Source organism: Hyla sarda, chromosome 3 (assembly GCF_029499605.1).
Source record: "Hyla sarda isolate aHylSar1 chromosome 3, aHylSar1.hap1, whole genome shotgun sequence".
Classification (NCBI taxonomy): Eukaryota; Metazoa; Chordata; class Amphibia; order Anura; family Hylidae; genus Hyla; species Hyla sarda.
In genome coordinates this window covers 269,585,069-269,608,998 of record NC_079191.1, presented here as the reverse complement: position 1 = coordinate 269,608,998, position 23,930 = coordinate 269,585,069, and the positions used below count along the sequence as shown (strand labels likewise).

The window sequence follows — 23,930 nt, the reverse complement described above, 5'->3', positions numbered from 1 at the left end:
AACATGTCATGGCTTTTTTTTTCTCTGTTCTTTGAGAACTGCATCAGAGAAATAGGCCACGCCCCCTCATCTCCCCCTATAGGTGGTCACAGGTGTGCATGAGAGAAAGAAGCTCCTACACAGCTCCTCATCGCCCCTCCCCCTGCTCTGTCTTCTGAGGATGCAGGTCTGCACTGGGGGACTCCTGAATGACACATGCTGGGAGTTGTAGTCCCTGTTATGTGTGTGTATGCTAGTGTTTACAAACCAGTGTGCCTCCAGCTGTATCAAAACTACAACTCCCAGCATGCCTGGACAGACTTTGAGCATGCTGGGAGTTGTCGTTTTGCAACAGCTGGAGGCACACTGGTTGGGAAACACTGCCCTAGCCTATTCAGCATACACATCATGTTACACCAGTGTTTCCAAACCAGTGTGCCTCCAGCTGTTGATTTTTATATGTGAAGTGGGGGTGGGGGAACTCCTGAATGACACATGCTGGGAGTTGTAGTCCCTGTTATGTGTGTGTATGCTAGTGTTTACAAACCAGTGTGCCTCCAGCTGTGTCAAAACTACAACTCCCAGCATTCCCTGACAGCCTTTGAGCATGCTGGGAGTTGTAGTTTTGCAACAGCTGGAGGCACACTGATTGGGAAACACTGGCCTAGCCTATTCAGTATATTACCAACAAAGTGCACGGTTTCCCAACCAGGGTGTCTTCAGCTGTATCAAAACTACAACCCCCAGCATGTCCAGACAGCTTTTGCCTGTCCGGGCATGCTGGTAGTAGTAGTTTTGCAACACCTGGAGGCACCCTGGTTGGGAAACACTGGTGTATGCCCTATAGAGGTGTGGTGAACTACAACCCCCAGGAGACTACAGAGGCAGCATGCTGGGGTTATACCACAGACTGAAGACTCCTGAATGACACATGCTGGGAGTTGTAGTCCCTTTTGTGTGTGTATGACAGTGTATCCCAACCAGGGCTGATTATATTAGTGTGTTGTGTATAAGGAGGCCGACCCGGGAAAATAGTAGGGTGGGTAAAGGAACAAACAAACAAAAAAGGAGCCGCCCCAAACCAGCAAGGCATGTGGCATGCTGGGATTTGTAGTTTTCAGCACAGCAAGAAACAGGAAATGGAAGCAAAGATAGGAAAACAAAGTGAGGGATAAAAACACAACAAAGAACGGAAATAGAGTAGGCTAAACAACAAGAATAGAAATTAAACAAAACAAATAGGGTAAGTCAAAAACGGAAAAACACGTTGACCACCAGAGTACCCCTTTAAAGAAGAAGTCACAGGTCTGTGAGAACCAGAAATCTTGCTTGTTTGTAGGTGACCAAATACTTATTTTCCTCCATAATTTGCAAATAAATTATTAAAAAATCAGACAATGTGATTTTATGGATTTTTTTCTCATTATGTCTCTCATAGTTGAGGTATAGCTATGATGAAAATTACAGGCCTCTCTCGTCTTTTTAAGTGGGAGAACTTGCACAATTGGTAGCTAATTAAATACTTTTTTTTTGCCCCACTGTATATTACAAATATATTTAATGTTGTTTTCTACATTATATTAAAAGTTTAGCAAATTACAGGTACATTTGAAGTTTCTTGGGCTTAGTGCATCTGCTGTGCCTGAGTACTCTAGCAGACCGCTGACAATTTCTGCGACCCCTCTGGTTATACTACTGTCTTACTGACCTATAGTGTGACAAAATGTTCACAAATATTTTGATTGTTTATATATAAAAATGCTAGATTTTATTTTTTTTATACTGTGCTTAAAGATTTTAACTGTATTTTTCAGCTCCTGATGGTCCTCATGGTAAAGTCCAAGAGAAGAAAATGTCATTAAGTCAAGCTAGAAAAGACAATGCTCTCTCCAAATCTGGTGAGTTCCATTATTTTCTCATTGTTTTCTATAAAGTGATACAGTTACCTTTTTTACATGGCACCATGAAAGTGCTTTATGGCTCGATGTCTGCAGTGGGTTTTACTTTTGTGTATGTTATTAACACCAGTTATTAATTATGATATGTGTGGTGAATATATAAACATGATATTATGATATTTTGAATATATAAACATGATACGAAGTGTAGAGGGTATTAAGATGTACGGTAATGTGATCTCCCTCCACTATATACATTTTTCTTCTCTGTTTGTATACTGATTGTATAATATCTTTTTCCTGTTCCCTTTTTTTTTCTTTTTTCTATACTTTTTCCCTACCTTTTACTACATTTGAAATCTTAATAAGAATAAAAATTATTTTCAAACAGCACTAACAGAACCCGAAGAGCACTAGATTATCAAATGTTGTGGATTATTGGATTGTAAATTAAGTATAACATAAATCATGGAGGCTTATGTGTGTGTTTGGGATTGGTTGTGTGTTCTAATAGCCCTATAGATGTTAGGGCTTTCATTGCTCTTCAGGCATAAAAAGTTCTTTCTATGCACGTTTGTTTTTCCATCTAATGGTGGACATGACATACTTCTAGTACAGATCCTGAGATCAGTGTATTGAGCACCAATGCAGAAGCACAGTCTTTTTACTGAAAATATCTTGCATTTTGTGCTTTTTCAGAACCACATCTTACTCTGAAAGTTGATGAAAGACAAAGACTGGCTCGAGAGCGTCGAGAGGAGCGGGAAAAACTAATGGGTATGGATCTTTATTAAACTTTCAATTTATTGATGTACTTTTTCGATAGGGTAGAACAAATAACTGAAAGATCTGAATGCTTATAAAAGAATAAGTAAGTGATGCACTAGGCAATAAGGGTTAAGAAATGTATATTTAAAGTGTGGTATTGGTCTACACTATATATCATTAGATATTCAGATTTCATACAAAATAAGCCACCAAGAGTGTTGATGTTTACACCTTAACCATGCCTAACCCTCCTTGCCCAAGATTTATATATTTATATTGTGTATAAATATATAAATCTCTTCCCTTAAAGCAGTGCATGATAAAACTGGTGGCCTACAGCTATCAATAGAGGGTGTATGTGGATCTATACAGCTACTATTAAACACATCTTGAAGGCACACTACCTGGTGGCTGTAGGAAAAGGCTGTGGCTCCATGTTGGAAAGCAAGGGGTTAAAGTGTTCATTTAAAAAATATTTGGACGTGTTAAAAGTTTTGATTGCTCAGGGGCTGGGGGCTGAGACCCCCATTGATCGTTAAAACTAACAGGGAGAAGCACTCAGTTAAGCATTTTTCTCCCAGTCTCTCTTCTTGATACAGGAAATGGGCTCCATAGACTTTCTATAGAATCTGTATTCTACAGCGATGAGATGAGTGGGAGAAAAGAGCTCACCATCAATATGTTTTGTGGGAGGAAACCAGAGTACTTAAAGAGTACCTGTCACCAAACTAAACTTTTAATATATTGTTCCATATGTTATTATAAGACACTTTGTTATTTACTTGCCGTAAAAATTCTCAACCTTTAAATGTTTTTAATGTGATTGAAAAAACAACCACTAGGTGGCTCTGTCCTGTTCCCAAACAGTTAATTTGGTATCCACCCAGATTTGCAGAAGTCCAAACTCAGGAAGTGCGTGTGGGGCATGGAGAGTCACAGCTCTCGCATGCTTCAGTGACGTCGCGCTTGCTGGGGAACGCCCACTTTCTCCTGCCAGGGGCTCACAAAATGTGAGCAAGGGGAAAGGTATTATGCACAGCTTTTAAATGCTCGGAATTTTTTTTTAGGGCAGGAAGAGTGTAAGGAGCAGTTAGTGAATATAATCTGAGTTTGTTTATGGTTTGATGACAGGTACTCTTTAAAGGGGCATTCCGGCGGAAAACATCTTATACCCTATCCAAAGGCTAGGGAATAAGATGTCTGATCACGGGGGTCCCGCCACTGGGGACCACTGCGATTTCCTGGCCGCCAGCGGTGGGCTTGGAGCTTCCGTGTTAGTAACGTCACGCCACGCCCCCTCCATTCATGTCTGTGAGAGGGGCGTTACGGCTAGTACGTAGCCGTCACAACACCTCCCATAGACATGAATGGAGGGGGTGTGGTGGCTGTAGTGTACTGGATGACTGGGCTGCCTCAGCGGAGATCACCAGAGTACCCCTTTAAGGCATGAAAAGTAGGACAAACTGGATGTATAACATTGAAGCACTTGCTTATAAGTAATAACATTTAGAAAAACTCCATCCTGCAAAACCTTTTGTCCTTTTCATGTGAAATCCTCCGTAGGATCCACATAAAATGTTTTGCATATGTTTTAATCCTACAACATTTGCATAATAATCTTTTCATACAGAAAACTACCTAATGCCACAATAGAAAACCTCTCTAGCTTATCAAATGATCATATTGTAACATAATTTTTTTAAAATTTTTTTATGATTTCAGTGACTGCTTCTCTTTTCTTCTTATATTATTACTACTAGAAGGCTTCCTGTTATGCAGTTCTCTCAATCCAGCAGTTCTACTAGTGGATAGTTATTGGCTCTCCAATTTGCAGTTTCAAGGTTTATTTATGCATATGAAGTCACAAAAAAAGATTTTTCATCCAGTGAAAATTAACATCAAAACAACTCTGCAAAAATCATATATTTTCTTAATACTTGAAATGGGATCATTCATAAATCCAGTAATTCAGTATAGATATACTTCCCAATTCTTCATAGACATACCAATAAAAATATTTTGGCCACCAGACCTTTATCAACACGGTAAAAATAACAGTGTGAAAATGAAATCCCAATGGCCAGATCAGTATGTAATCTCTAATGCAGTGACAGGAAACTGGTTTGTGGTCCCAGCTAAAAGGGTATGTAACGTAAAAAAAAAACAAAAAAAACATGCTGCTATGATGAGTGGAATGGTGGGGTGGGGGGGGGGGGGGGTTCTGGGTACTAAGACCCCCACTGATCGTAAAAACTATTGACATCTACAAAAAAAAAGTCTAATGTGATACAATTCTGGTAATAAAGGGGTTATCCAGGAAAAAAAACTTTTTTTTTATATATATCAACTGGCTCCAGTAAGTTAAACAGATTTGTAAATTACTTCTATTAAAAAATCTTAATCCTTTCAGTACTTATGAGCTTCTGAAGTTTAGTTTGTTCTTTTCTGTCTAAGTAATCTCTGATGACACGTGTCTCGGGAACCGCCCAGTTTAGAAGAGGTTTGCTATGGGAATTTGCTTCTAAACTGGGCGGTTTCCCGAGACACATGTCATCAGAGATTACTTAGACAGAAAAGAACAACCTTAACTTCAGAAGCTCATAAGTATTGAAAGGATTAAGATTTTTTAATAGAAGTAATTTACAAATCTGTTTAACTTTCTGGAGCCAGTTGAGATATATATATATATATATATATATATATATATATATATATATATATATATATGTGTGTGTGTGTGTAAAAAAAAGTTTTTTCCTGGAATACCCCTTTAATGCAGTATAAATGTAAGATCAGGATATTCCATCTGCAGATGTGTTCTAATCTCCTATTGACATATCTGAATATTCACCGTGAACGTCATTCCCAGATAAACAGTATGGTATTGGTAATGGTGCGATAGTCTCCCTGATCAGCCTCACATTCTGTAGTATAGTAAATGAATCTGCTAGTAATGTTTAAACCTAAAAACAGGCACATTTTTTGCATAGAACATGTGGTCCAAGGTTCACCTTTTGCAGTTCATTGCACATGGTTATTCTGCCATCCAGTAACATTACAGAAGCTTACTACCTAAATTACAATGTACAGTATATAGTGAAGGCAGGCAACTTGAGAGGTCTATACCAGAGTATTGAGATGCTGAAAAGATGAGACGATCACGGTCATGTGATCGACACTCAAGTGCTTGACTCATTACAGTGCATTTTGTGTGTATTGACACGTAGCAGCCATGCTGCAGCTTTTGCGGCACAGCAAAAACCACATGTTGTTTTATTGCTATCTGACGGCAATTTGCAGTAAAACCACTTCCATCCCTGGCTGGCTAAGCTGCAATACTAAAAATAGCCCAGGGATAGGAGAAGCATTGTTTCTGGGACAAAAAGGTAACTTTATCTAGAGCCTTTTAGATCCTGGATACTTTCAATTTTAATGGCAGACTGGGTTTTTCTTTTTTCTTTTTTTTTTTTCAAGTATGTTATTTATCACACTTTCAGTAAGAGAAACAGGAAGACAACACTGTCCTGAGCTTACTGTTATACTGTAATACCATCTTTAATTTATGCTGAAAGCAGCATGATCATGGCAACGTCATGTTAAGACAGAAGAGACAGCTGCCCTAGAACTGACTAGATATGTAAAGTCAATACAAAATTTAATTCCTACTTCACATTTCTATCTGAAGCATAAAAGTGACTTTATTTTAATATATTAATTTAGAATGTATGGTGTGTACATCTACAGTCATGGCTGTAAATGTTGTCACCCCTGAGTATTTCTCACAGAAAAGGATTTCAGTAATACATGTTTTGCTATACACATGTTTATTCCCTTTGTGTGTATTGGAACTAAACTCAAAAAAGGAGGAAAAAAAGCAAATTGGACATAATGTCACACCAGAAATTGTCTGGACAAAATTATTGGCACCCTGAAAGCAGATAAAGAAGGAGAGAAGTTCACTTAGTCTTTGCATTGTGTGTCTGTGTGTGCCACACAAAGCATGGACGACAGAAAGAGGAGAAGAGAACTGTCTGTGGACTTGAGAAACAAAATTGTGGAAAAATATCAACAATCTCAAGGTTACAAGTCCATCTCCAGAGATCTAGATTTGCCTTTGTCCACAGTCCGCAACATTATCAAGAAGTGTGCAACCCATGGCACTGTAACTAATCCCCCTGGGCATGGACGGCAGAGAAAAATTGATGAAAGGTGTCAAAGCAGGATAGTCCGGATGAGTGGATAAGCAGCCCCAAACAAGTTCCAAAGAGTGTCCTGCAAGCTCAGGGAGCATCGGTGTCAACGCAAACTATCCGTCGACATTTAAATGAAATGAAATGCTATGGCATGAGATCCATGAGATCCAGACCCACTGCTGACACAGAGACATAAAAAGCAAGACTACATTTTGCCAAAATGAACTTGAGTAAGCCAAAATCGTTCTGGGAAAACGTCTTGTGGACAAATGAGACCAAGATAGAGCTTTTTGGTAAAGCACATCATTCTACTGTTTACTGAAAATGAAATGAGGCCTACAAAGAAAGGAACACAGTACCTACAGTGAAATATGGTGGAGATTCAATGATGTTTTGGGGTTGTTTTGCTACATCTGGCACTGGGTGCCTTGAATGTGTGCAAGGCATCATGAAATCTGAGGATTACCAAAGGATTTTGGGTCACACTGTACAGCCCAGTGTCAGAAAGCTGGGTTTGCGTCTGAGATCTTGGGTCTTCCAGCAGGACAATGACCCCAAACATACATCAAAAAGCACCCAGAAATGGATGGCAACAAAGCGCTGGAGAGTTCTGAAGTGGCCAGCAATGAGTCCAGATCTAAATCCCATTGAACACCTGTGGAGAGATCTTAAAACTGTTGTTGGGAAAAGGCGCCCTTCCAATAAAAGAGACCTGGAGCAGTTTGCTAAGGAAGAGTGGTCCAACATTCCGGAGGTGTAAAAAGCTTATTGATGGTTATAGATTTCAATTATTTTTTTCCAAAGGGTGTGCATCCAAATATATAGCTAAGGGTGCCAATAATTTTATCCGGACCATTTTTGGAGTTTGGTGTAACATTATGTCCAATTAGCTTTTTTTCCTCTCTTTTTTGGTTTGGCTCCACTACACACAAAGGGAATAAACATGTGTATAGCAAAACGTGTTACTGCATTGTGAGAAATACTTAATTTTCTTGTAAAATTTCAGGGGCCAACATTTACGACAGTGACTGTATATCATGGTCACTTTTGAATTGACTTCTCAGAATCTAAGGAGTGCTGATTTACCAAAGCACATACTGCTTATCCGTTTCTGAGTTGCCATATCAGAAGGGGAGACCAGTATGTGTATACAACTTGTTGTTACTTTGAAAAATGGCTGCTAACCCCCCCACACACACACACACACACCAAACTGATAGAAATATAATTTCCAACCTTGTGCTATCAAACTGACTTCTTTTTACTAGAATTGTTTTTTTGTGTCGAACGGACCATGGATGGATCAGAGCACAACTGACACTGCTGGGTCTTAACAGATTCCATCCTTTATTTTACAGGAGTTGAGCCGAGAAAAAAAAACATAGATAGTCATTTTTTCACCGCTCAACTCCCGTCCTTCCAACAGACTGAGCAACAGAGCTCCCAGTAGTGGAGCAGATCGGCAGTGTGAATGTAGCTTTATCTATATATTGTTGTCACCTTTTGCAGTACTCCTGTCTGTAATGATAAAGAGAACACTGCTGAAAAGTGATTTGTACAGAACAGGAAGTTACTGCTTAAAGGGGTACTCTACTGCTCAGAGTTTGGAACAAACTGTTCCAAACACTGAGCAGTGGAGTATCCTTTTAATATTAGGCCTAGTGGAAAGACTGAAAACTGTAAGATTTCAAGATTTTTTTTGTAAACTATACATAGCAGTATGGAAAATAAGAAATAACATCGCCAACAATTCTTTATAATGGCAGCAGGTCATATTCTGATAATACATTCCCTGTTAAACATTTTCAGTGAATCCACCATAACTTTTTCTGGCATAGTGTTCTATAGTCTCACGGCTCTTACAGTAAAGAATGGCTTCTATGAATGTTTAGAAATCTTAGGTACCCCATTGTTATAGTTACAGTCCTGGGAATAAAAGAATTGTTAAACAAATCCAGGATTGTTTATGTCTTTTAAGGATTTTTGCATTGCCTTCCCATAGGCATCCCAAGATGGGCAATATTGAATATATATAAATAGAAGTCTGCATTATTATAAAAGCAGTTAGGATTGTTCTGCAGGCAGTAAACCCACAATTGCTCAGTACTTTCCTGCTGTCTTAAAGGGGTGTGCCCATCTGTAAAACTTATAAAATATCTACAGCAAGCACCATAGAATTGCAAATTGCTCTGTTTACTTAGGAAACTACAAAAATAGCAATGTAAGATGGGCCTGGTTTAAATAGGCACTATCTCTTTAAACAACTTTTGACACGTTGATTGGTCAGTGTCTGAGTGTTCAGACTGTGACCGATAGCTAGAACTACCTAGGAGAAGAGCATTCTAAGCAATACAAACTTACAATGTAAGTCTATGGAATTGTCTTGGTCAGCCGAACACTGAACACTCAGACCCGGACTGATCAAAACGTTTGACATGTCCCTGTCAAGGGACATGACAGGTACACTTTAATTTTGATCATTAAAGATAGAATTGTTTTTTACCACACAAGTTGTCTATATTTTTGTGTACATAAAGGAATTATCTTTAAAATGGTTCACTTAGAAAAATCGGTTCAGTTGTTCCTAGGATTTTGGCTTCAGAAAGATCCTTGGCTATATTCAATCAATTGCGCGCAGGTGGTGGGGCCCCGCGGGCTGGCCACTCCTGCCTCTGCCAGTCTTCTTACAACACCGTCCCCTCAATTAACATATTCATCTTTAGTGACTGCACGTCCTAGTGACGTGGAGTCGCCGGTCACATGAGTTCTCCGCTCTGTAGTAAGCACAACTCTCATGTCATTACGTCAGAGTTGTATATATTCTGCTGGCGCTTGGGCTCTCGCTACAAAGTGGGGCGCTCATGTTGATTGAGGGTCCGGCTGTGTTTGGAGGCAGGCAGAGGTGGCCAGCAGACGGGGCCCTGCCTCCAGTGCTCAATTGACTGAATATAGCCAAGGTTCTTCTAGAGCCAAAATCCAAGGAACAACCAGACCGATTTTTGTAAGTGAACTCCCTTTGGACTCCTGGTCACCCACACTATAACCCAGTGTATTGGGTTTAGTGTGAGTGATCAGGCTGACAGTTCTCCATTAATAGTTTTCCTTTTTCTTAATAAACCAGTCAAGGGCACAGCTTATGGGTAACATGTGAGGTCATGTGTGCAGCAGCTCAAGGATTCCTGAAAATCTCTAGAGCTGTTAAGCTCCAAGGAGAATGTGACTCCAAGTGCCCTTGACAGCTATGCTTTCTTGTTATGTATCTAGGCATAGCATTTCTCCATTATCTACTGTTGCATGTTAGTCTCATATCAAGAAAAGAAAGCATGAGGTTTTTTCTGTGTTTTATACAGATCAGTGTTTGGTTTATTGACATTTTACTTGCAGGCCAGCTCTCGAGCTATGGTGGTGGTGCCCCAAGGAGACAGATTTGTATTAGTTTGGAAACTGGATACTGAATTTTAATGCATATCTTAAATCATTTTTGAAATTCTATTGATAAATAAAGTTTTCATATAATTTTGCTGTGATTAATCATCAGTCTAAACCTGCTGTCTTATAGGAGTTGCTTTTAAAGGAGATCTCCAGTCTTGAAAAACGTATCCCCTATCCTAAGGATAGAGGATAAGTTTCAGATCGGGGGGTCTGACCGCTGGGACCCCCCGCAATCTCCCGTACAGGGTCCCAGCAGCCCGCAGGAAGCTGCCTTCGGCCATCTCTGGCTCTGCCATAGGGATGTATTGAGGGTGTGTGTCAGCCGACGCTTTGTCCTGTGGTCAACACATGCTCTCTGGCCAGCGAGTCGGTGCCCCGTACAGGAGATCGGGGGGGGCCCCAGCGGTCGGACCCCCTGCGATCTGAAAATTATCCCCTATCCTTACGATAGGGGATACGTGTTTTAGGACTGGACTACACTCTTAAATATAGATCATTTAGAACAGGGGTCTCAAACTGGTGGCCCTCAGATGTTGCAAAACTTCAACTCTCAGTATTCCTGACAGCCATTAGCTGCAGCAAGTGGCTGTCTGGGCATGTCCAGGAGTTGAAGTTTTGCAACAGCTGGAGGGCTGTCAGTTTGAGACCTCTGATTTAGAAAGTTTTCAAACCCTTTTTCAAATTTTTTTTCAAAATAAAATAAAAAAAAGTTGCCCTCTCATCATTCTGCACTTGGTGTCCTATAATGATGAAGTGAAAACAGAAGGTTACAAATCTTTTACTGAAAAGAAAAATCTAAAATATTGCATAAATTACATAAATATTCAGACCCTTTACTCACTACTTAGTTGAAGCAGTGATTACAGCCTCCAGTCTTCTTGGTTATAATGTCACAAGGTTTGTACACCTGGATTTGTGGATTTTCTGCAATTTTTCTTCAGATCCTCTCAAGCTGTCAGGTTGCATGGGGACTGTTGGTGGACAGCTATTTTTAGGTCTCTCCAGAGATCTTCCCCTGGGTTCAAGTAAGAGCTCTGGCATTCACGGGGTGTCCTTTAGCCACTCCAATGTTGTCTTGACTGTGTGCTTTGGGTTATTGTCGTGTTTAAAAAAAATTGAGAGCACTCAGATTGTCATTAAGAATGTCTTTCTACTTTGCTCCATTTAGCTTTTCCTTAACCATGACCAGTTTCGTTGTCCGAGCTGCTAAAAAAAAAAAAACACCCCCACAGCACAATGCTGCCATCACCATGCCTTACTATAGAGATGATATTGGGCAGGCGATAAGCAGTGCCTGCTTCTCCCCAGATTACTTAGTTTAGTGGGGTGGCTAGCTCTAGGAAGAGTTCTGGTTGTTCCAAACTTCGGCCATTTAGGATTTATGGAGGCTACTGGCTCTTGGAAACTTACAGTGCTGCAGATATAGCTTTTATACCCTTTTCTAGATCTGTGTCCCCACACAATTCTGTCTCTAAGCTCTGCTTGCAGTTCTTCCACCTCATGGCTTGGTTTTTGCTCTGATATACATGGTCAGCTGTGAGACCTTATATAGACAGGGCTGTTTCTTTCCAAATCCTGTCCAATCACCTGAATTTACCACAGGTAATCATGGTCCAATCATGGTGTAGGAACATCTCAAAGATGAAAGGCCCCATAGATACATTTTAAGTGTCATGACAAGGGGTCTGCATACTTATACCCATGCACAGTTTTGGTTTTTCCTTTTTAATAAATTAATACATTTTTCACTTTGTCATTATGGGGTATTGAGAAAAGAGGGACTATAATGGTACCAAGGGGGGTGGGAAGAGACCTCTCACAGCAGCAGAGGTTTGAAAAGGATGCACCTATTGAAATGTTATTTAAGGCAAAAAGGATAATAAGTGCACTCACCACAAAATTGCTGCTACGTATGCTCGTTTATTGGAAGTCCATATAACAAAACAGTGCAGGGAGGTTGCGGGGAAGGAGGTGAGCTAAGGCTACAGTCCCATCTCGCGCTACATGCATTTCAGAAGGCCGCTGACGTCTCAGGTAAGGGGCGTGCTTAAAAAGGCATTACACAGGAAAGGTGTCCTTGGTAACAGGTAAACATACCAATAGTGAAGACAAATTTTAAACAAAATGTTAAAATTAAGGTCATGTACATTAAGACATGTGGATACCTTCTGTAAAGTACTATAACAGTGCAAAAAATTCAATGAAGTTTACAGAAGCATCTGGGTTGTGCAGTGTGCGATCACCGCCGGGTTAGTGCAGGAACGCACCCATTTCATTACGGCCGTTCAGACTTAGAGGACCCGTTGCATTTAACTGCACAATCCAGTAAGCTTCCTTCCTTAAAAGTTGCTGATCTTTGTCGGCATGCTTAAGCATGTAATCTAAATTACAATATCTTTAGGTTACAAAATCTTTATCATAGAGTGGATTTTTCTGGACAATTGTAACTTGAAACCAAACTTAACATACAATGCCATGAACAATTCAAATCTGCAGCACATGTGAATAGCTGAAAAGTGTGGATTCTGACTGTAAAAGCCATGTATTCCTGCATGCATTTATTAGGTGCCTAGTAGAGCCTCTCTAAAGTACAGTATTGTACTACATGCCCTGTATTGCTCTTTGCCTCTGCTAAGATGAGCTGATCCTTTGGACAACTAGTAATGATTTACTTATCTTTATTATTCGTTTTTTTATTATCGTGGGGCAAAAATTTTTAGGCTTCAAAACCATTTACTAATTTCCCATAGAGTTTGGTCAAAAGGTACAATGGTTTAAACTTAGTGTGAATTTGGGTAGAAAACGGACATGGTGCACATCTACAATCTTGTATAATGATCTGATTGCTTCTCAGCATAATATCAAAAACTAACAGGTTGTTAGTATACATTTTTGATCAAAAAGTACAAGCCCACTCGCCAGGTCAAGGCCACCTATTTAGAGTGGGTCCCTAACATCCCTAGCATAAAATGGCATAGCACTGGGCGACGACCACCACCGCCGCGACACCAGTGCCCACGGGGGGGGGGAAACGACCCACTGGCGGAGCGGCCCCAATGCCACTCAAACCAGTCTGGGTCGCACCTCCCCACAGACACAGCGCCATGGCAGCAACGGACGCCGCACAGCACCACACCAGTGTGAACAAGGTGTAATAGCACACTTACCATGCTCTCCCAGTCAGACTGGGAGGCTGCTAGGAAAGAAATGGCCCTTGTGTAGCTAACTGCTACTTATATAGGGTTGGGCTGATGGTGTGGGGAAGAGTGCAGCACATGTTCAAACAAAAAAAAGGAGGGGATAGAAAACACAGTGAGAATTCGGGTAGAAAACCAACATGGTGCACATCTACAATCTTGTATAATGATCTGATTGCTTCTCAGCATAATATAAAAAACTAACAGGTTGTTAGTATACATTTTTGATCAAAAAGTACAAGCCCACTCGCCACGTCAAGGCCACCTATTTCGAGTGGGTCCCTAACGTCCCTAGCATAAAACAACATGTTTGAACATGTGCTGCACTCTTCCCCACCCCCTCAGCCGAACCCTATATAAGTAGCAGTTAGCTACACAAGGGCCATTTCTTTCCTAGCAGCCTCCCAGTCTGACTGGGAGAGCATGGTAAGTGTGCTATTACACCTTGTTCACACTGGTGTGGTGCTGTGCAGCGTCCGTTGCTGCCGTGGCGCCGTGTCTGTGGGGAGGTGCGACCCATAGACAGGTTTGAGTGGCATTGGGGCTGCTCTGCCAGTGGGTCGTTTCCCCCCCCCCCCCCCCCGTGGGCACTGGTGACGCGGCGGTGGTGGTCGCTGCCCAGTGCTACGCCATTTTATGCTAGGGACGTTAGGGACCCACTCTAAATAGGTGGCCTTGACGTGGCGAGTGGGCTTGTACTTTTTGATCAAAAATGTATACTAACAACCTGTTAGTTTTTGATATTATGCTGAGAAGCAATCAGATCATTATAAAAGATTGTAGAAGTGCACCATGTCTGTTTTCTACCCGGTTTCAACTTACAGTGGTTGTCCCGGAACAAATTAATATTGTAACTTGAAAGAACACTATATTTTCATTGCCCCACATATATTCTTGGACATTTAGCATTTTAACTATGGAGCTGGTGTCCATTGGTTGGAAAAGAGTACAGCTCTGAATACATGCTGTGGCGTAGTATCAGTGCCTAGAGATGACAATTAGGATTTTTCAGACTTAGGGCTATTTTCCCAAAAATATCTGTAAGATAATTTTAGGTATCGCTCAGCCATAAACAAAGTTGAAGTCCTTGCAGCGTTTTGCTATGAAGAGGCGTTTCTGTCAGATTTAATAAGCTGCTTCTAGGCACCAGCCTGGTGAACCGTACATTTCAATGACACATTTATAGCTTGGAATATTTTTAATGTTACCAACTGTCTTAGGAGCAAATACATAGATGCATGTCCTCATATCCTCATTGTTCCATCAGCGGCAAGAGAATCTCTGTGGTTAGAGAAAGAAATGAGAGCACAGCAGCACTATGCCAAACAATTGGAAGAGCGCAAAAAGAAACTAGAAGAACAGAGGCTCAAAGAGGAGAGAAGGCGTGCTGCAGTGGATGAGAAGCGAAGGCAGAAACTGGAAGAAGAAAAAGTAGGTCACTTTACTTTTCTTTCATGTTTTTTTCTTGAGGATGTAATATTTCTGGTGTTAAGAAATTATAAAACTATGTGAGATCAAAATTTCAATAAGCATTAAATGGATTATACAAGACTATACACAAGGTTGTGTCTGATATTGATCTCTGCCTTATTCAAGTGACAAGCTGCAATACCATACACAACCTGTAAACAGGTGTAGCACTGTTTCTGGGTTAAAAAGCAGACTTATTTTTCTAATCAAAGACAACCTATGTAATGCTGGTCTCGGAGCTTTAGAGATTTGTTACCTTATAATAGAATATAATCTGATGATATATACATTTATCCTTGTTTTTTCTGTTAAAGGAGAGGCATGAAGCAGTAGTAAAACGTACAATGGAAAGAAGTCAGAAACCAAAGCAAAAAAATAACAGATGGTCTTGGGGTGGCATCCTACACAGCAACACAAGCATTAGTAGTTCAGGTAAAACAGAATGGTGGAAGACCTTTGGACATAACTATATACTACTTTGAGGCAAGAAACAACAGGGCACAGGAAAACCTTAGATAGTCTTTAGGCAAGATGACTGAGAAACAGCATGAATAACAACCTGATGGTATAGCAATTCTCATTGAATCATATGGACTGTCATGTTGCTATAAGTCATTCTGTGTTGTGCATTTCACAGCAAAAACTAGCCTAACATTGTAGGCAGGGTTCACACGTAGTATTAGGCCAGTATTGTATCCAAAACCAGAAGTATAATCGACACAGAAAAATTATGGAAAAATTTGCACCTTTTCTGTATTTTGGCGGAAAGTGCCAGTCTAAATACTGACCAAATACTGAGCAAAATACGACGTGGACCTAGCCAAAGTTTACTGGAGTCTGGCAGGAGACATACTCTCCATTTTATAGATGGATCCCAATTGCTACAACTTATTGTCATATAATTATTTAGTCATAGGACAGAAAATGATATAATTTATGGGTGATAATTTGATATCTTGTTGACAGGAGTGTCAGATGTTTGTGAGCTACTTTACATGTATATGACGTGTGTTTAATATTAAGAGTAATATTCTTCAAAGGTCATTTAGGGTTCATATTTTAGTCTGTTTCTTCCTGTATGCAGAAATAAAGACATTAATGGTGGGTTCACACGAACATATGTTCTTTCAGTGGAGATTCCGCCGCCGAATGTCTGCTGCTGAAAACTTGCAGTGGGAAATACGCTGCGAGTTTGAAAGGGATGAACTCTCTGCAGCAGAATCTCCACTGTTGAAAATCCGCTGCAGATCCTATTGACTTTAATGGGGTCCATCTATGGAAAATCTGCTGCAGATCCTATTGACTTCAAGGAGTCTGCGGCTGATTTTCCCCAGTGGAGATTCCGCTGCCGAAAATTTGCCCCTTTCAAACGCACAGCAGGAAACATGCTTCAAGTTTGAAAGAAAATATGCTTGTGTGAACGCACCCAAAAGAAGTCAACTAGTTTGGTACTGTAAATTCATGAAATTCTTAATCCATTTTTTTCATCCTTTTTCTTTTTGTTTTTCCTTTTTACATCACTTTTGCATGTTCTGTTCCTCAGGTTACTTTGTTGACTCATCCTTCACCAGTGTTGATTTATCTGACCTGGCCTTCCATTTCCAAGCCAAGGGTCGTGTCAAAAGAGGTGGTACTTAAACCACTGTGTTATGTGATTGTTCCTTTAGTCTTTGTGCCTTTTGTGATCTAACCTAAGTGGCTTAGAGAGTGTTTAACAACCCAGAGTCTTATAGTGTGATGTTAATACATATGAGGTGCACATTGTTTTAAGAAAGTGGTATAATATCTATATGTCTGTCTAAATCAGTCCTCATCTTGGCTGTATTGCTGCTTGCTGTGTAATGCTTAAAAGACCAATGTTTATTATGTTAGATTACCTACTGATTATTAATATCAAACAGTGAACATTGTTACATGGTTGGACCTGTCCAGTCCATGCTGTCATTACAAGGATGACAGACACCATAAAAATTATATCGTCAGCAGGTTCCATAAAAAGCAGTGGAATCCTCTGACACTCATCTATTAGACAGCATGGCGGCATTCTGCAGAGATTTCTAATGTGTCAAGTGTTGCAGTTGTATTTTCCCCTCCTTTGTTTTAGTGTTGAATTTTTTCTGTGTACAGTGTTTTGTGTGCATTGTCTGTGTATTTGTCTTATCCAGTATAGGAGCAATAATTACATTTTTTTATATATTGTCTTTTAAAAGGTGGCATAAAAGTACCTTCAATGCAAATTTCCCAACAGTGACATATTAAAGACTTCAGCTTACACCACAATGCTAATAATGTGAGGATTGTACAGTCCTCGTTTGTCAGCGGTCACTTTTTAGAAGTTTTACTAATAGTTGGATTTACTATTAATGTATGCCAGTTTAAGTAAAAAAATATAAAGAAAAAGTTTAACATTTTCACACAAGTGTCATTTGTGCACAAATGTGCAAATTGTCATCAGGTTTACACTGCCCTTGCTACTTTGTAAAAAGTGGATTGGCTTCATGTAAACAGAGGCAGGCCTCCATGAGTACTATAGTTTAGTTTATGCCAGCAACTGGCAGGAACCATAGCGAAAACCTATCCTAGCTCACGGCTAGCGTATGTACAGGGCTCAGGCAGCAGCTGAAGCGCCAGATTTATTAAGAGACGTGCTGAATCCAACTACAGCAGTCTTAATAAATTCCCCCCCCCCCATAGTCTTCAACAAATGGCGTAGATGTTTCCACATATGTTGGCATACTTCCCCTGATCTAAAACTGTGTAAGGATTGTTGATACCTGCGAAAGATGAAGTACGTTTGGCATACATAATATTGGTGTCCTTTGGCCCTTGATACATGACAGTTGTATTGTCATAACATCACATTATTGTTTATGGTGTTACTTTGCTATGGGCAAAGAGTGTTGTGCGCGCTATGCCATTTCAAAGCCATGTTGTTGGAGGATGAGTGCCTGTGTTACTCTAGTCCTCATTGCAGATTATGGTGTGAATCTTTCATGAAGAAAGGCAGCAACCATGTCATTGGGTCACCTGCCAGTGTATATATGATATGGGTGTGCGGCCTATTAGCAATATCTCCATTTGTTTTAGATCCTGACAGGAGGTCAGTTTCAACAATGAACCTTTCGAAACATGTTGATCCAGTTATTACCAAGCGACTCTCCACATCATCTGCAACATTACTTAATACTCCAGACAGAGGTACAGTTTTACAACAAAAAAAGTGTACAGAAATATTTGTGTGTTCTTCATAATATACCTTGATAAACTGATCTTGAATTCTACAATATGTATTAATATACACATAGTAACAAAGGACCTGCCTTTGATTGGATTATGTCCTGTGCCATACCTTTTATTGTTGTCCCCATTATCGTGTACTTTACAGTTCCCAAATAATACACGGATACAGTGCTCATTAATAATGCCATACTGTGTCTAAATGACACTGAGCAATTTTATGTACAAGGGAATGTAACTTTCTCCAGTGCAGTTGCCATCCCATAGGTTCAGGCACCAAGTGTGGGATTGGGGGTAAAAGCCCTAGATACCCATTGGTGCCCTCTTGCAAATAGGTCCAGTGATGCACCCTGTGCCATTGTGTCCCACATCCCTAAGGCCAGCCTTGGTAAAACAGCGGCAACACAAAAAATTCCTAAAAACAGAATTGGAATGTGACATATAGGTCCAGATTTATTAAACGTGAGAGGAAAACTGATCTGATTTTCCCACCGCTCACAGCTCAGCTTTCATTTTACCAGAGCTCAGGAAGATATGAAATCTGAGCAGTGATTGGTTGTTGCAGGAAAAATCTCTCCAGTCCTTCTCCCACACAGTTTGATAAATCAGGGCCTAAGTTTCTGTGGATATATTACTGTTTTGTGATGTGAATTGTCACCGTTATTTTGTGCCATTCTTTCATCTGCCTCCAAAACATCATTTTGTGTTATGATTTGAGGCAAATTGTCATCATTGTACTTCAGATCTGTAGATTCCATAATCCAGCATGCATGTTTTAAATGGCAGCTTATTTTAAAGCTAATATCTATGGGATCTTCCATACATATTTTTAAAATCAACGCGTTTGTCTGTTACTGTATCAGTTCCCTTTTAGTTTTCCTGGCTTTCTGTGGGATTTACAGTACAATAATTTCTTTACTATTGTTTGCTGTTCATCAGCCTGTTAAATACAGAGGAGGATAGGTAGGTAGACCATACCTGTACATATTTGTCCTATAGTAGGGTTAAGTACCACTTTGTAGTAGATTTATTGACTTTCATGCTAATATTTAACAAGTTAAATGGAAATTTTGTTGTAGAAATTCTTCATCTGAATAGGGCATGCAAAAATCCCACTCACATTTAAAGGACAACTGTAGTGCAAAACTTTTATATATTCCTGTGCCCGGGCCTCAAAAATAAACAAAATAAACTTTAACTCACCTTCCTATGTTCCCCCGTTGGTCCGGTACAGGCCTCGCGGTCCAGCGGTGCTAAACTCCTTCAACTTCCTGGGGACGGGGACGCCGCAGAGCCGTCGGCGTATCACCGGCCGTAGCGGTGTCCCACCCTGGCCGGTGATAGGCTGAGCCCACTGTCATGTAAGGAGCTCTGGCCGGCTTCTTACATGACAGTGGGCTGAGCCTATCACCGGCCAGGGCGGGACATCGCTGTAACCGGTGATACGCCGACTGCTCTGCAGCATCCCCATCCCCAGGAAGTTGAATGAGGTTAGCACTGCTGGACTGTGAGGCCTGTACCGGATCAACGGGGGAACGTAGGAAGGTGAGTTTAAGTATATTTAGTTTATTTTTTATGCCCGGGTACAGGAATATATAAAAGTCTTGCACTACAGTTGGCATTTAAGGAGCATAGTTTCAGATGCAGAAATCTCTGTATCAAATCTACAATGTGAATTTATTTTTATAAGGCTGCCTTCTTACAAAGGCAGCCTTATAAAAATGAATTCACATTGTAGATTTGATACAGAGATTTCTGAATCTGAAAATTAATGTTAATGCTTATCTCTTCTCACAACTTATAGACCTAGGCTGCTGTTGTGGAGTATGCAGTAGAAATATGAGGCATTCCCTCAGATATCTGCTGTGTATTTTATTATTTTTGGCTCAGTTTGGGCGCAGATTAGTCCCATTCAATTTGGTTAATACAGTTTGCCGTGTGAACTGCGCTATGTATCCATGTATCCCTATTGAAGACAATGGGTGCAAAGTGAATGCATTTTCCACATTAATTTTGGCAAGTAATGTCAATCAATACTTAGACCAATACCCCACGCATGCTGTACCTACATAAGTCTGGAATGATTGTTGACAATGGAGGAAAATTATTTATTTTACTTTGACACCTAAAGGGGTTATTAATAATGACCTCTCCTCTGGATAGGCTATTACTTTTACATTGGCAGAGGTCTTACTCTTCGCACCTCCACCAGTTATCTGATTGCTGCCTCTTCAATGCTTTTACCTGCAATCACCATACTATTTGTGGCAGCAGTGCGAAATACTGCAGCGCTGTCCCATTTTAGTTTACCAGGCAACACTGCAGTATCTAGCACTGCCACTACTAATAGAATGGCAGTTGCTGTTACGGGCACGTTTAAAAATTGAAGAGGAGTCAGCCCATCACCCTTGCCAATCTACTGTTTGGAGGGGCAGCACCCTTTTAGTTTAATATTGATTGCTGTCCCATGAGGATTAGTCTGGAAAACCCTTCACAGAGGGGAAGCTTTATGAAAACGTGTCTAGAGGAAGAGTGGTTAAGTTGCCCATAGCAACCAATCGGATTGCGTCTTTCATTTTTCCCAGGCCTCTTTAAAAATGAAAGAAGCAATCTGGTTGCTACGGGCAACTGCACCACTCTTCCTCTGCACAGGTTTTGATAAATCTCCTCCAATGTGCACATTTACAGTTGACCAATTCTTTGCAGGAAGAGGGATAACTAAAACAGCTCAATTGTGAGCAATATCCTAGGCTCCTGCATGTTTCACATGACTGAAGTATAGGGCTTGGCACAAGCCAACCTGAATGTTCAGGTTATGCGTCGACCAAGGGTTTAACATCAGTGTAAGTGACTAAAAGTTAAATTGTACGTTCCGGTAGATCCAAAGGTAATAAATTGGAGAAATGTGTGTTATTCAGCATGAGGTCACTTTGTAAGTAGGTTACATTGTCCAGAGGGGTTATTCATATTATAAAATGTTCTAATTTTAGATGTGACACAAATTTAATTTCTTCCATGTTGTAGCAGAGTTATTAACCATTCCTAATGGGACTAATATGTATGTAGGTCCCATGTATTCCTCAGATTGTCTAATATTGTGTTTATAATGATTAGGGCGAAGACCGCAACTTAGTTCTTGGGAGTCCAATGTAGTTTCACGGCTGTTAACGCCTACACACTCGTACTTGGCTAGAAGTAAAAGCACAGCTGCTCTATCGGGAGATGCAGGTAATTTGTTAAATTGTATCAGGGCTGTAGGTGAGCTGTAAGAATGCATCTTCTTTGTGCATTCACTATTGTTTAGGAGTTTGTGGGATGTCTATTTATACTATTGTTCTTGCATGGATCACCAGATTGGGAATGGTTTGCAGGCATTCAAGCATTTAAAGGAAACCTGTCACACTAAATATGTAGTCCAATGAGCAGGCAGCATGTTATAGAGCAGGAGGAGCTGAGCAAATAAGTAGTTTTATGGGAAAAGTTCCAGGATAACTTCTTTATTTCTGTAAATCTCTGCTCATTCTGGGCTAAGTAGTGAAGTGGATGGTCCTACTCAGTAACTGACAGCTCCTCTATATGTGCAGCTGTAGTCTGATTAGCACCACCCACATGATGCCTGCAGATTAGACTGCATTTTAATGTACAGGGTCCCTTCATTATCTGTCAGATATGTCACTTCTTACTGCATTGGTTGTCTCTGTGTCAGAACAACTGCATGGATGTATTTCCCCTCTCTTCCAAAACACTGGATCTGGAGGTACATACTTTTGGGGTATGTTTACATGGGCGGGTTACCCACAAGTTACTCCCTGTAAAATTTTTGCAGTGGAAAAACTGCAGCAAATCACACTGACCTCAATGGGGTCTGCGGCATATTTTCCACTGCAGAAATTCTGCAACGGAAAACCTGCTGCGGGAAACTTGCGAGTAACTTGCCCATATAAGCGTACCCTTGCAGACTTAGCACCGTGGTCCCAGCTTCAAGTGATGCCTCTGCAGGAGTAGCTAAAGGGTTTATCTATTTTGAATATCGCAAAAAAAAAATATATATATATATTATATATATCACATGAACAGTACAGTAAACAATTCTGAGTCTCTTCTCACCCTAGAATGTCTTTTATACTCAGCACTCAATAGTGCCGAGTGGTAGTGCAGTGGTTTTCCTAAACTGTCACACCAGTGTCTGAGCTTCTGTTTATTATGGAACCATGACAACTGGGTTGGATCCTTTCCAGTGGATCCAGACATATCCTGACATGTCCCATTGACTTTAATGGGGGTCTTCTGTGGATCAGATTTTTATTTTTATTTTTTTAAAGCCATCAATAACACTGCTTACAGTTTGGCAGCCATACACATAAGATAAATGCATGCCAAACCTGCCAAATTTAACAGGGCCAGCTGACCATTTAATGTTTCTAAGGATGTCCAAGCTCTCCATCAATACTAGATATTTGGGGGGAAAAAATATTTGGCAACTGGCTTTCATCAAATCTGCTCCTTTAGGGTCTATTCACAAGGGTGGAATTCCACCTGAAATTAAAGCCCATACACTTATATGGGTTTCCGCACTACCGTTGACACTTTGGAATTTCCGATTGTGGGATTCCGCTAGCGGAATTCTGTCAAAGGGAGTGCAGAAACCCATAGAGGTGTATTGGGCTTTTATTTCAGGCGAAATTCCGCCTGTGTGAATAGACCCTTATTCTCTATAAGTAGCATAGCCATCACCAGAAAAGTCCTGCAGAAGCTTATTCCAGAGTGATTGGAAGGATAAGTTATCAGCTGAAACACAATCTGGCTATAAATATCAGCCAACTAATATGGGGGAAAAAATTACAAATCCTTCAATGATACTTCTGAATTGATCAAAAACTTTTTGCCCTGTACTGGCACTGAGCATGTTTTCATAAAACTGTCAGTATATTTAGAACCACATACATTTTCCTTTTTTTTTTTTTGCCAATTGTTTTAAACTATTCAACTATTGTCTGGACATATAACAATAATATATTTGTACTACCAATATTTATTGTAATATACCCTACAGACAAGATAAAAGCACTTGATTGTTTCATCTCTGACAGGAAATGTTTTTATTGGACTTTTCTATAAGCTTTTACAAAGTGATGCCCAAGTTTGAAAAGCATGATAGAAACTTGATGCCTGGTGTGCAGTCTAAATTGTATAAACTGAAGGTCAAACTCTTCCTTGATTCATATGTTAAAAGTGACTGCAAACTTTTAGTCACACAAAGTATTGACTGTCTCCTTTATATTGTTCTTATTAAGGTACTTTTTCTCTTTGTTAAAGGGTACTCCACCCTTAGATATCTTATCCCCTATCCAAAGGATCGCGGGGGTCCCGCCGCTGGGGACCCGCGCGATATAGCATGTGGCACCCACCTGTTTCTGCTCCGGAAGTGCTGAAGAGTCTAGGTCCCGACCACCGGAACGGAAGTCCGTGACTTCAAGACTCCGCCCCCGGGTGACGTCACACCCCGTCCCCTCAATGCAAGTCAATGGATAGGGGATAAGATGTCTAGGGGTGGAGTACCCCTTTAAGGGGGTAAAATGCAACTATAGCCTATTAGCTACTGTTATATCATTCTATGTTCACAATATAACCTTCTACCTCACATGTACACACTTAAATCCTATAGAAACATATTACAAAATATAAAATATATATACAGTATATATTGTTCATCAATTGTCTTCTTTTTCCTAACTGTTTCTCCTTGGCAAAGCTTT

General features: G+C 40.3%; 1 protein-coding gene across 10 annotated transcripts in view; it reads left to right on the top strand.

The window, feature by feature from the left end:
* MAP7 (microtubule associated protein 7) overlaps positions 1-23,930 on the top strand; it is a 193,194-nt gene that overhangs the window by 128,698 nt on the left and 40,566 nt on the right. For 5 of the 10 annotated variants that reach the window (XM_056566639.1, XM_056566636.1, XM_056566633.1 and 2 more), the window contains 7 exons: positions 1,794-1,877; positions 2,577-2,654; positions 14,735-14,898; positions 15,252-15,369; positions 16,481-16,564; positions 18,025-18,135; positions 21,289-21,402. In XM_056566639.1, the coding sequence (XP_056422614.1) occupies positions 1,832-1,877; positions 2,577-2,654; positions 14,735-14,898; positions 15,252-15,369; positions 16,481-16,564; positions 18,025-18,135; positions 21,289-21,402 (715 nt within the window). In that variant the 5' untranslated portion in view covers positions 1,794-1,831. The remainder of the gene's footprint in view (positions 1-1,793; positions 1,878-2,576; positions 2,655-14,734; positions 14,899-15,251; positions 15,370-16,480; positions 16,565-18,024; positions 18,136-21,288; positions 21,403-23,930) is intronic. The other 5 variants (XM_056566631.1, XM_056566629.1, XM_056566635.1 and 2 more) reach the window with 2 other exon arrangements.